Consider the following 14,115-nt stretch of genomic DNA (forward strand, 5'->3'; position numbering starts at 1 on the left):
GATTCTGTGTTTAAGAAATTATCTTACGTAAATAGTTTTCTTAAGTAAGCATACATCTGTTATAATAAATAAATAAAATAATGCACAGAAAACGCTTAGCACAGTGCTCAGCACGTAGTAAGTGGCCAGTTTATGCAGATTGGCTTTTTTTTTTTTTATTTTCATGACTCAGATCAGAGGATCTTGAGGCGGATAGACATGGACTTGAATTTTGGCTTCTTCCACCTTCTAGTTAGCTTCATGACTTTGGGCCCTGGATATTATACCTGAATATGTTGATTTTTTTCACCTTTAAGAGTGGAGTTGTCAGGAGATTTGATGAGAATGTGCAGAGCACCAAACACAGGGTCTGGCACGCAGTTGCAGGTTGACACACTTACGTAAGACATACTTACGACCATGTACCATGGAGAAGGGCACGGTTGGCTCTTTCTGGATGGAGCTGGGCAAGAACTCGGGCAGCCAGCAGTAGGCTGGTATTTTCAAGAGTAACATAGGAATATATTGGGCACATCAGGCAAGACTGCAGAAAGCAAAGCCTTGGATCTGTGAACAATCAAGAAAGAAGAAATTTGGGGATATTTACAAAAGCAGCCAGCTTTTGGGCTTATTATCATGTCTCTGTGCAGCCTCTTTGGGGAATGCTAATTATATTCTAGTCACTAAGCTGCCACATTCCTTACTCCCTTGGGGGAGAATTTCCGTAACGGGAGTGGGTAAATCTACAAGCCTGTCCGGAATATCAGCTTCCACAAAGTGACCCTAATGCAGTGAAACAGAGAGTTAGTTGTCTTTGCTTTAGAAAATGAGGCATTTGCTCCCCATTGGACTAAACTAGTCAAAGCCTGCCTTAGGAGAAAAGATAGGAAAAGCTTTGCGGTTTAGGTTCTCGCCTTCCTGGCAGATGGACAATGGAACAGACATTTCTTAGTTTCTGTGACTGTTTGTTCTTGTGGATCAGTGTATGCATTGTCTAAATGGACATGTAATCCAAGTCTTGTAATTCCGGGTTCTAGACCTTGAACTTGAAGGCTTGTCTTTAGACTGATCTGTTTCTCCACCACCCCTGGACCCAAACCTGTAGTCAAGCAGACCTCCCACTGAGCACCAAGTCCGACGTGGGGCTCGATCTCACAACCCATGAGATCACTGCCTGAGCCAAATCCAAGAGTCAGACATGTAACTGACTAAGTCACCCTAGTACCCCTCTGATCATTTTTGACCCATAGAATGAATGTGTCTGTGGCTTGTTGCTTTATATCTTTCCCTATTTGGCTTGGTGAAAGTTTAGTTCTGAGGCAGCTGGGGCCCTGTGAGGGCTTGCTTAGGGATTTCAGGGCCTGAGTCAGGTGAGGCTGACCGCTTCTGCCCTCCGGGCTGGCCATGGTCACTCTCTAGCCTCCACGGAGCACGTTGTCCACAGTTCAAGACTTGTGCAAGACATGTTCACAGACTTGCTTAGAATTCTGCTGGTTTGCTTTTGGGTCCATGGATGACTATGTTTGTTCTCTGGCCTCTTGTTTCTTCAATTTGTTCTGTCTGTTCTGTGATTTATTTTTTTTATTTTTTATTTTATTTATTTATTTATTTGACAGAGAGAGACAGCCAGCGAGAGAGGGAACACAGCAGGGGAGTGGGAGAGGAAGAAGCAGGCTCATAGCTGAAGAGCCTGATGTGGGGCTCGATCCCATAACGCCAGGATCACGCCCTGAGCCAAAGGCAGACGCTTAGCCGCTGTGCCACCCAGGAGCCCCATCTCATGAGTCATTTAAAAACGTCTTGTCCCTGTGCTGTAAAAGGGGGGAGGGAGCCCAGGTGTTTTAAAGGATTGAAAGACTGGGACCTGAAGGCCCAGGTTTCTATCCAAGACTCAAATGGGAGTAGTGACTCTTGGATGATAGTCTTTGCAGTGGTGGCTGGAGATAGAATCAATTGTTCCTTTGGGCTCAGGGAAAACTTACCCTTCTGTACGACCATTTTCTGTGTAACAGGTGTCCTACAGTGTGAAAATTTTTAAACTGATGTTAATGGCAAAGCAAGCATAGCTAAAAATACTCATTTTCACACATTTTTGTCTTAAAGGTCTAGAAAAAGAGGCTATATCCTAACATTTGTCTGCTTAGCTGAAAACCCTAAAGGAAATAGGATTCCAATGACGAGTAGAGTTCAGTATGGATTGCTTAGTTGAGAAACACAGAAATCTGTTGGAACCTGGGACTTGGAGGCTCCTCCTTCGGGCTGCATCTAGAATGGATCCACTCTAACCACAGCCAGGTGCAAATACAGCTTCTCTGTCCAGTGAAGGATAACACGTTCTGAATTTCCTAGTTGATTGAAATTGGGTACTTTTCAGAGGGCCTAACCTCCTTTTTAATTTGATTTTATTTTCTGGGTGTTCAGAAAGCTGGTAAGCATAGAACAAACTTACTTTGTGTTAGTTTTCAAGGCTCCGTTAGCTCTTATCCCTCCAAACACCTTTTCAGGTGAAGTGTCTTTAAATGTAAAGCAGTGTGGGACAAAAAATAAAAGCAGTGTGTCCAACTGCTAATCTGGAAAACAAATAACATTCTTTTCCCTTGGATTTCTAATTCTGGTAAGGTATATGAATTACTTTCTTGCTCTTTTTTCTTAAAGATTTAATTATTTATTTTAGAGAGCACGCATAAGCATGCATATTAGTAGGGGGAGGGCCGAAGGAGAGGGGGAGGGAGAATCCCAAGCAGACTGCATTGAGTGCGGAGCCTGATGCAGGGCTCAGTCCCACGACCCTGGGATCATGACCTGAGCACCAACCAAGAGTCTGTTGCTCAATCGACTGAGGCACCCAGGTGCCCCAAATTACTTTCTTTATTAGTACAGAGATTACATGAAAATAATTGAATCTTTTTGTTAAAAAGATTTTATTTATTTGAGAGAGAAAGCGAGAGAAAACATGAGTGGGGGGGGTGAGATGGGGAGAGGGAGAAGCAGGCTCCCCACTGAGCAGGGAGCCCAACGTTCCTTAAAGAATGTTACACTTTGCTTTGGCAGAGCCTTAAGTTACTTGCAGGTCTGTCTAACCCCTGGAGGCCTGTTTTGAACCTCTGATAGAGCAGGCTTAGTGTAGTCTTCCCTCCAGAAAATAGTTCAGCCCTTCTACTAAGCCTGTCCTCTCAAGGTCTCAGTGAATGCCACGGGTGAGTCTCCAAGAACATTCTACTCTGGTGCTCGAACACCTTCCTACTTCGTGCAAACATTGGGAATTACTCAGTTTGTAGCTTCCTGGTCATTTTTCACCCTGCCTTGTGTGTGAAGTTTCCCTTCTGCATGTATGATGTAGAACTCCGTGCGTTTCTAGACCTCTCTTTCTGTGTAGCTTCCTCTTTCCCAGCACTCTGCCTCTACCTTCTAGCCCCCTCCCACTTCCTTGAAGTCTGATGATCTTCATTTTCTCAACTTAGCAAGGCTTCCAGGTTCAGTTTGAGGTCCCCTTCCCAGTACTTGGTGGCCTGGAAATTGTGTCCAGGCAGGAAGTTGGGTGACTGTGTAGCTCACTTTGTTTCTTTCTCTCTTGGGCCTCACAGTTATGCACTGTCTGTTGTCCCATCTGAAGTAGTTTTAGGGACTCTGGTTTCTAGCTGTTTGCTGGAAGTGGTTGCGTCTGGCTGGTCCTTGATAGTCCATCTTGGGGTAGAAACCCCAGGAAATCGGTGACATTGCCCATTGAAAATAATTCTCAGTAAGTGAGTGCAGTTCTCCATGGTGTGCCTGCCCGTGTTAGAAAAACTGAACAGACTTAACATGAATTTCTGAGTGAAGCAGAATAGTGTTCTTACTTCCCTTGTTCATTATGCTCCTTTCCCACAGACTGGAACTGTTACTGTTCTGACAAGAATAATGATTAGAGCTCCCCTGAGGGCAGATGGGCTGAGGGCAGTCCTTGTCACTGCTAACACTGGCAGAGCTCAGTGGGTGACCTTTCCTTTGGTTTGTTCTTGTTCTTCACATCAGATGCAGTTTTACTCTTGGGAAGAGCCTCGTTAATGTGCTTGCAGTTCAGGAACCACCTTTTGAATCCACATGGGAAGTCTATGCTAAGAGACCACCGAACTTCTGAATCAGTGGGAAGTTGATGTGTGGATTGAAAGAATCATGTGTGAAAGAGGATTGCTTGATCTGGGAAATCTCGGAAATTTAAAGGCATGTTTGAAGGAAGCTAATTTGAGGGGTGCCTGGGTGACTCAGTCGGTTAAGTGTCTGCCTTCGGCCCAGGTCATGATCCCGGGGTCCTGGGATCAAGCCCCACATTGGGCTCCCTGCTCAATAGGGAACCTGCTCCTCCCTCTGCCTGCTGCTCCCCCTGCTTGTGCTCCCTCTCTGTCAAATAAATAAATAAAATCTTAAAAAAAAAAGTTTATGAAGGAAGCTAATTTGCACAGGGATACACATGTAGAAGGATGGGCCATACTCCCAGCAGTGTTGAATAAAAGAAGCCATGTATTTTGTTGTGGATTGTTGATAGTTGTGAGGAACGGTAGGCTTCTGAGTAGACACGAGACTTGGCTGTTAGCTGCGCCAAGAAGCGACCAGATCAAGGAAACAGGCTGCTGTTTGTGTTTTCTGGTCAACAATTAATTTACTTCAGATGTATCAGTAAAGATCTAGCGCCCTTGTTCAGAAATCATGACTATTGCCAGCTACAGATGTTTCTTTTTTTTTCTTTTTCTTTCTTTCTTTTTTAATTACTGTTGGGTTCTTTGTGTAGCCTCCTGAATGACCCTCAGATGCTGAGTAAGCCCATGGTACTCTGTATAGTGCACCATGATAGCTTTAATTTTGTGTCATCCAAATGTTTCTAAAATATGTTGATTTTTAAAAGCCCGAAGATGTTTTTCTTTTTAATTTTAAATGCAACCTGAGAAATATTCCTTGGATCCGCTGATGCTTAGAAAACTTAGAAGTTAATGAGCTGAAGAAACAATGCTCAACCCCACTAAAAGAGAAAAAAAACATTGAGGAGGAATCATTTTTTTTCACCTGTCAAATTGATTGACATTAAAAAAAAATTTTTTTATAAGATTTTATTTATTTATTCGACAGAGTAGAGACAGCCAGCGAGAGAGGGAACACAAGCAGGGGGAAGTGGGAGAGGAAGAAGCAGGCTCATAGCGGAGGAGCCTGATGTGGGGCTCGATCCCACAACGCCGGGATCACGCCCTGAGCCGAAAGCAGACGCTCAACCGCTGTGCCACCCAGGCGCCCCTGATTGACATTTTAAAATGATAGTACTATAAGTTGGCTAATTGAATTTAAATTAAAAACTAAATGGAAGTAAAAATGATAGCATTTAGTGTTGGCAAGGGTGTGACAACACAGGCACTTCTTTGAACTTCCAGGAAAAAAAATATATCACCTTTCTGAAAATAAGTTAGGTAGTGTATACTAAAAACTTTCATACTCTTGGACCCAGCAGGTATTGGTTCTGGGGTTGGTTTCTTTTTTTTCTTTCTTTCTTTCTTAAAATTGTTAGAAATCTAAACAAAACGCAAGTAGGAAGGTGTTTGTTGCAATGTTATTTCTAATGGTGACATATTAGAATGACCCCGAATACCTACCAACAAGAGTGTTTCAGTTGTGGCATTTTCTCACTACAGAGTACCACATAACCATTAAAATGGTGTTTATGAAACCTATTTCATCACATGGAAAAATGCACATATTTGAAATAAGCAAAACAAATGATAGGTAGCCTCGCATCTGCTGTTATTAAAAAATGCATGCAAGAATGGTCAGAAATATGCCAAAATGTTAAAGTAACTGTTTTTAGGTGGTGGTTTTATAAGAGATTGTTTTCTTCTTTATGTTTTCCTCTGTTTTCCAAAATTGGAGCAGGAGAGCATTCTAGGTATGCGAAAGTAAATATGATTTTGTATGTACATTCTGGACTTACCTAAGACCTTTCTAGAGCCTGGACTGGCATCTCAAATCCCAAGAGTAGGCACACCATTCATCTCTCTAAAGCTAGTTTATTCTTGTACATTTGGGTGGAAAAGTACCTTTTTTTTTTTTAAACAGTGATTTCTCTGCTTATTCTTCAGATAAAAATTTTGATGATGAAGATTCTGTGGATGGTAATAGACCTTCCTCTGCTAGTTCTACGTCATCCAAAGCTCCACCCAGCTCCCGGAGAAACGTTGGAATGGGGACCACCCGCCGGCTTGGGTCATCCACTCTTGGATCCAAGTCTTCAGGTAAGACCAACCCCCGCGGGGTGCTGTGGGATTGGCCCTGCCGGCGTTTAAAACCTTCTGTGTCCTTCAAGAGTGAAGTAATTCTGTTGGCAGTAAATTTCTGTTCGCTGTTCTTTAAGTTAGTACTGTGCTGTCCATGCTGATAGCTGTTAGGGTAGAAGTTAGAGCTGCTGTGTTGCAATGTTTTGGTATGGGGGAGCCCATGGGAGAACATGGCCAGCGCAGAGACGAGCTAGAGCTCGGAGACAGAGCAGGAGTGTGTCCTTATGGCTTTGTTCAGGTATGGGGCTCCAGCAATGCCTGAAATTACTGCGGGGCCTTTTTTTTGCCAACTTCTACCCAACACTGAGACTGTCCAGAAGTCAGATGGCGTGCCTTCTGTGCTTAAAAATGTATTTTGTTCCTGTAAATAGTGTTATTCCTCGTGAGACAGTATGGATGTTGACCTAACTAAATGGTAGAGATGAGCTCCCCAAACTTTGAACACTGATTTACAAAAATGTCTTCCTCTAAATCCCACCCCGCAATTTAGACAGCTTGAGTCCTTGTTATATAAAACTTGCGTTTTGCTGTCACATTTTAAGTTGACATGCACATTTCTTTTTACTTCAAATGGTGTAGCCACTGTTCTTAGAACTGTTCTGATTGTTAGCATTGGGTTGTTGAACTTGGCTAGATGAGCTAAGTTAAAACTGGGGTAAGGATTAACATTAGAATGCTGTCTCCTGGTGGTCTTTCTGGCCTTCTGCACTGGCCCTAGACTCTTGGGGTCTTCCTCGGTCAGCTCGGTGTCGCTGCAGCGCCTCTGCCACCAGCTTCTCTGTCCATGTTAGAAGAGCTGTGCTGATGGTTGACAGGGACATTCACACCATGGATGGCAGAAGGAAAAGCTGTGCGTTTATTGGTATTCTTAGTCCTCTCTATCTTTTTTATTTTTTTGATGCATTAAAAAAATATTTTTTTGAGTTTAAAGCCGCAAAACGTCAAGTTAACCATTTTAAAGGTAACAATCCAGTTGTATTTAGTATATTCACAGTGTTGTGCAACCACCACCTCTGTCTAGTTCCAGAAGAGCTTCCCCACTCCCAAAAGGAAGCCCCAGATCCTTTAAACAGTTGCTCCCCATCTCTTCCTTCCTGCAGCCCCTGGCAATCAGCAGTCTGCATTTTGCCTCTATTCATTTGCCCATTCTAGATATTTCATAGAAATGGAGTCATGTGGGGCCCCTGGGTGGCTCAGTTGGTGAAGCATCTGCCTTCAGCTCAGGTCATGATCCCAGGGTCCTGGGATCAAGTCCCACATCAGGCTCCCTGCTCAGCAAGGAGTCTGCTTCTCCCTCTGCCCCTCACCCCGCTAGTGCTGTCTCTCTCACTCTCTGTCTCAAATAAATAAAATCTTAAAAAAAAAAAGGAGTCATGTAATATGTGATCTTTTGTGTCTGGCTTCTTTCACTTAGAGTAATGTTTTTGTGGTTCTTCTGTGTTGTAGAGTGTATCAGTACTTCATTCCTCTTTATTATGACTGAAAAACATTTCAAATCTTTTATTTAAAAAAAATCTATTCTTGGAGGCATGAGTTCCACAAAAAAGGCTCAGAAAATTTCTGTATCATCAGACCACTTTTTTTTTTACCCCTTCCTCCCTCTCACCCCATTCCCCTTACAGAAGTTCCAGCTTTAGATTATGTAGAGAGCTCAGATCTGCTCTCATCCTTTTTTCCATTTTGTTTAACAACATAGTCATGAATTTGGTTATTGACTCCTCCTTGTCTGATTTCTGGGGCTCACGGACCATGGTTGGTCTCAGTCCCCTTCGGTACGCGGGTACGTGGCGTGGCACTTACCTGGGGTGGTGCTCAGGACCTGTCTGGGGGGATCCATTCTTTTCACCAAAATAGGCACTGAGCACCACAACATAGTGTGACGTTACTGTCACCTGTCCACAGTTGGCTTGTGATCTCAGTGTGAGGAATCTTCATCAAAGTGAGGACACACATTTATTGCTCTCAGAATCGCCTTTAAAGCCCTGCCTACATCGTCCATGAGGACCCCAAACATCAGATAACTTGTCTGTGAGAAAACTCTGGAAAAGCACTCAAACCTAATCAGTGTAAATCATTAATGAGGGTTACAAGATGACCATAGACTCCAATTTTGAAGCCTTTATTCTGGTTGGGGGGAAAGTCTGACAAAATGTCACACGATTTTCTTATGTGAAGTAGAGTTCATATTAGCAAAAAGCTCTCTCCAAATGATAGCAATCAGCTTTCAGGTATACAGAGCGTCTTACAACACCTTTATGAGGGAAAGTTGCTACTGATGTGCAAGTGAAAAACTGACACTGTTATCGTGCGTTCAAGGGAATGGAAATGTTTTGAGACTAATACAAAGTTGAAATGAAACTGTTAAATTCTTTAGAACTTACTTGAATATTTCACAAATTTTTTTATGCTAGATGCCTAACAAAATATAACCTGATTTATTGCCTCAACGATTAAATATTTTGTTATATATCTGTTTATTAGGAACCTTTCAAAAGATTCAGGTATGACTACAGTATAAGCCCTCTATATCCTTTAAAGGCTCAGTGTCCTCCTCAGCAAGTAGCCTCGGGATGTGACTTTACACTAATGTATGTAGTATTACGGAATTACTATATTTCATCTTGATAATCAAAGTTAGTAATGTTTGTTAGTTCCACAACACTCTAAATTTTTATTAAGCCTTGAGAAAAATAGTTACAAATCTTCCAAAATGTAATGGTGCTTGTGTATTTTCAGACTACCCCTCTGCACATTGTTCACATGTTAAAAATTCATCTTTTTTGTAGCTGCAAAAGAAGGAGCTGGTGCTGTTGACGAAGAGGACTTTATTAAGGCCTTTGATGATGTACCTGTGGTGCAGGTGAGTGAGGGTATTTGCGTTTGATTAAAAACAGGTAAGACTGACTCTTCAGATCTCAGTTTTCAAATAGGCGATATGTGAAGTCCCTTCCTGGGAGAGGTAATTTTAACTCTCAGGACTACAGGAGATCTGTGGTTGCAGAGTAGAAAACATTGGTGCGTTTATAGCTGAAATGAAGAGCAAAAGTCAAGACCCAAAGTGATCTTTCAGTAAGAACTGGAGAGAAGTTGCTTGCTTGCTCTAATAATAATTTTGTGGGTTAGGTCACCTAAATGAGAAAAAACAATGATCAGATTAGGTGTAAGAACAAAAATGCATGTTTATTTAGGGACTTTCTTTTTTTAGGACAGGTTGTAAATTTCAAGGAACTGGGTGTCTGGAAAGCTATAAAGAATGGATTAATAAAAGCTCAAGTTTATGCTGTCTTGATGCTTCACTTAAGTAGCTAACAGACAAAGCAGAGATTGCTTGTAAGTTTGGCGTACACGCATTTTAACTGCTTTGTGCCGCAGTGTCGTCCGTTGTTGACTGGGGGCTAATAACACCTTTCCTCAGCCTGCATTGAATGTCTTGCTGGTTACACAGGTAACCGACATCATAGGCTCACGTACATCCTTAAGTCCTTGACCTTCCCAGCTTGCATCATTTTTGGCTGATTATTCCCCTGTCTTATTAGTAAGATGTTAGCATAAATGAGAAAGTAAATTTGAAGAGAGTGTTAAAGTTACACATATAACATGGTGTTATAAATAATACTAAGAGTAATAAATGACCTGAGCATCACCGATCATTCCCCAGCTGGATTCTTTCTCTTCTGTACGTGAAATCATCATTAAGTTTATAGTAAAGCTGTGTTTGAAGCATGGTTATCCGTACTTGGCATCGAATCTAGTGGGTATAATTTCATAATGGGAAAGCAGCTCATTCTAAGACAAATCTGGTTAGATGTCATCTCATAGGTCTTTCTGAAAAGTGAAATTTTTTAAAACTGTACTTACTAAATGCTCTTGACTTTGCATAATTAAAAACTAATCTTTGTTTATTCTGTAGATTTTCTTACATTGGTTGTAAATTAATTTTGCTTACAGATTTATTCCAGCCGAGACCTTGAGGAATCCATAAACAAGATTAGGGAAATACTATCTGACGACAAGCATGATTGGGAGCAAAGAGTAAATGCTGTAAGCCGTTGACTTCATGTGATTACATTTTCATTGGATTTATTTAAATGTTTTAAACAATTATGCAATTGGGGTATAGCTCTAATGAATTTCAAGTACTAAGTATTTTGAATATAAATTACCATATTTACACTTAACCCTGTTAGTAGAATACCTCACTTCTGTTTCTAAAACATGCCAACCTATGCCTTTATGTGTGTCCTGTACTTTTAACAAAGACCTGACGTGGAACATCTGAAGACAGCCTCCACTCTTGCCTTAGGTCAACATTTAATTGTGATTGTTGGCCAGTAAATCAACTTTTCTTAGTGGCATTTTCAGTGTGTGTTGCTCTCTTCCTTTCTTCATATCACTTGCTGGAAAGTTCTGTCCCTTCTATTTAAAAAAGTAGATGAATGAAAAGTGGGGTGAACATTAAAATGAGGGTGTGCCTCATCGGAGGAAAGCTATTTTCCAGCGGTCGGCTGGCAGGAAGTGAGGCGATAAAATTACTGCTGTATTCCTTTCAAACTCAGACTAGCCTTTTAGTAATGATACAGTGGAGGATAGTAAATATAAGACTATAGGATTGCTTCTTCTTTTGATTCATTAAACAAATGGCAGTTGGAGTCAGTTGTTGGGGAAGGTAAACTTTAGGGGAGGAGTTAAAATGAAGGCGTTTGTTGTTTTATTGTTAGCACAGAATCTATAAATACACTAAAATGTTTCCAATTAAAAAATACATTTTGTAGGGGCGCCTGGGTGGCACAGCGGTTAAGCGTCTGCCTTCGGCTCAGGGCGTGATCCCGGCGTTATGGGATCGAGCCACATCAGGCTCTTCTGCTATGAGCCTGCTTTTCCTCTCCCACTCCCCCTGCTTGTGTTCCCTCTCTCACTGGCTGTCTCTATCTCTGTCGAATAAATAAATAAATAAATCTTTAAAAAAAAAATACATTTTGTAGAATTGTAAGATACTATATATAAAAATAATATGTTCTTATTTGTGGTATGTAGATTTATGCAGTATGGTAGCTGATACTGAATTGGCTGAATTCTTTCAGGAGAACTTTTGATACCAATTAATTTTGATGTTGAGCTCTCATATTTGATGGCTTTTATTGTTTTGTATATACTGTTTTAAGAAACATTTTGTGTATCTGAGTTTTCTCTATCCCTTCAGTTAAAAAAGATAAGATCTTTACTTTTGGCTGGTGCTGCTGAGTATGATAACTTCTTTCAACATTTGCGTCTTTTGGATGGAGCTTTTAAACTATCTGCTAAGGACCTGCGGTCTCAGGTAGTGCGGGAGGCTTGTATCACACTGGGGTAAGGACTCCCATGCTTCAGATTCTCACACATCCTAAAATAGCCTCGTTGCAGGGCTTCTGAGATGGTCCATTGAATATGCCCAGCGGGTGTCTTTAATGTACCTTCCGACTAGTCTCCAGGACCTGTTCTATTTATACTTCTGTTGGTACTTTGGTAGTATTACAGTGCTTCCTGCCTAGTGACGGAAAGTGTGACAGATTTTCAGTTTTATTCAGTCACTTAGCTCTGAAGCCTCTCTTTTAAACTTGAGGCAGTTATTGTTAATAATACAGAAAAAAGAAATTTTACAAACTTCTGTTTCTCAGCTGTTTCATTGATTTTACTGGCAGTATATAGCATGATTATCAGAATTTTTGTTTGTTTCCAGAAGAGCACTGTAGCTATAAAGTTAAAGCCAAAGGCATATACTACAGTAAATTCTATCCCAGCTAAACCTGTTATCAGTGTTTGAAGCTGGAACTTCTGTGTTAGAAAGTGTGTCTGAAAATCAAAGCAGCAACAGGAAGGAGACACTGCAGCTGTTGAAAGTGTCAGATATAAAAGCATGTCTATTATGTGTTGAAGGTTTTTAATGGGGTGAAAGGAAAAAAGGGTGAGGGAGCTTTTTCATATTTATTAGTATATGATCAATTTGTCTTTTGCTATTTTAAGACTAATTAGTTGGAAATGATGTATTTAAAAAATAAAAGGAACAAACTCATGGGCCAGTTGCTGTTTGCCAAGTCCACTGTGTGCACGTTGGAAATATTTTGAAAGTATCTTACTTAGACCCTTGCTTTTTATCTCTTGATAACTTTAAATGAAAACCCTGCAATGTTAAGAGGTTTATATGCTTCACTGTTTGCAAGAAATACAACTACAGTGCAATTTTCATTTCTTACTGTAGGCATCTGTCATCAGTTCTGGGAAATAAGTTTGACCATGGAGCTGAAGCCATTATGCCAACTATCTTTAATTTAATTCCAAATAGTGCCAAAATTATGGCCACTTCCGGTGTTGTAGCTGTTAGGTTAATCATTCGGGTAAGTATATTTTGGGGCCGTACATAGAATAAGCAAGTGGTGAACATTGGTGGTTGATAAGCAATATTAGAGGCATTTTTCGTTAGCATGATCATAAATAGTTGGAATCATGTTGTGGATACAAACTCTCCCCTCCTTAATTATATCCTGTATGGGCCTTTTACATTCCATAATGTGAGTTATGGATATGGTGTATGGCTACTGATACGTTGATCATTTACTCATCATTGGCTTTAAATATTTGAACATCTACATCTGCTTCTGGGTTTATATACCCAGTTCTTTATGTCTCCAGATACCACTCCCTAATTCCCAGTCATTCCATTTTATGTTTTGTGCTTGTGACTTCGTTATTCACCTCAAGTTTTTATTTAATTAATTGTGTTTAAGCCGACAAACAAAGGATTCTTTTCAGTGTTCTAAACACTGATTTATGTAAGTTTAAATAATTATCCAAGTAATTTATGTACAAGTTTTCAGTAAAATTTAATAGTTTACAAAAGCTTAAAATGAATATTCTCCACATCACCTTCTCCCCACCTTCAGGTCTCTTTTGCCCAGAGGCAGCCCTTGAAACTGGGACTTGGTGATGCTAAAATCTTTCTGGAATATTTCTGGCTGTTGTGGGTCACTTACTTGTATTATTTTTAGTCCCTACTATTTGTACTGCCTACTTGAAATATTAAATCCAAAGCCATTGTTGGACATTCCCATTGAAACTGTATCAAAACACGTTGGTCTGCAGGTTCCTTTTGAACTCACTTAGATCTCTACTACTAGATAATTTAGACTTCCCGCCAATGGTTTGTTTTGCCATTAGATGTATTTATATATCATTGGGTGGTCTGTTGAGGCTCTGTAAATTTTGTCATGGCCTTTAGCAATATCCAATGAAATTCTTTTTCCTTTTAAAGCTTAGTGAAATTCTAATTTAAATCTATATGTGCTTTTTAGGTAGTTTAATAAGGAAGTGTGGTTGTCTTAGTTTAATTTTATTTTTGTATTTTCAAGTGTTTACTTCTGTTTTTGTTCTTCTCTGCAGCACACACACATCCCTAGGCTAATACCTGTCATAACAAGCAACTGTACCTCTAAGTCTGTTGCAGTTAGAAGGTAAATTTTTAAACAGCTTCCTCATTCTTTTTGAATTGTTTAAAAACCAAAATAAATTCCAAATTTGCCTCCATGGAAACATTTACGTTTGAAATGTTAAAATTATTTAAGGTCGTTGCAGTAAATGCTTTTGGATTGAAGGATCATGATCTAAATAGTCTGAAAAATAAATTTGGACAATCTCTCTTATTTGTATGTGTGAGAGAGAGAGCGTGTGCGCAAGAGAGAAAAAGGGGGAGACGGAGAATGTGTGTCTGTATGTATTGAGTTAATGGAAGGGGGGGTGTACATTTTTTCTCAGATAGTCCCTCATTAGTGTACCCTTCTCTGAATGAAAGCAGTAACTGCATGCAAGAAAA

General features: G+C 40.4%; 1 protein-coding gene across 17 annotated transcripts in view; it reads left to right on the forward strand.

Annotated features, from left to right (window-relative positions):
* The window catches only part of CLASP1 (cytoplasmic linker associated protein 1), a 264,159-nt gene that overhangs the window by 135,843 nt on the left and 114,201 nt on the right, over window positions 1-14,115 (forward strand). For all 17 annotated transcript variants that reach the window (XM_019802321.2, XM_034654388.1, XM_034654392.1 and 14 more), the window contains exons 9-14: window positions 6,078-6,230; window positions 9,059-9,132; window positions 10,221-10,313; window positions 11,473-11,618; window positions 12,508-12,643; window positions 13,686-13,756. In XM_019802321.2, coding sequence (XP_019657880.1) covers window positions 6,078-6,230; window positions 9,059-9,132; window positions 10,221-10,313; window positions 11,473-11,618; window positions 12,508-12,643; window positions 13,686-13,756 — 673 coding nt within the window. The remainder of the gene's footprint in view (window positions 1-6,077; window positions 6,231-9,058; window positions 9,133-10,220; window positions 10,314-11,472; window positions 11,619-12,507; window positions 12,644-13,685; window positions 13,757-14,115) is intronic.

Source organism: Ailuropoda melanoleuca, chromosome 2, assembly GCF_002007445.2.
Source record: "Ailuropoda melanoleuca isolate Jingjing chromosome 2, ASM200744v2, whole genome shotgun sequence".
In the NCBI taxonomy this organism is placed as follows: domain Eukaryota; kingdom Metazoa; phylum Chordata; class Mammalia; order Carnivora; family Ursidae; genus Ailuropoda; species Ailuropoda melanoleuca.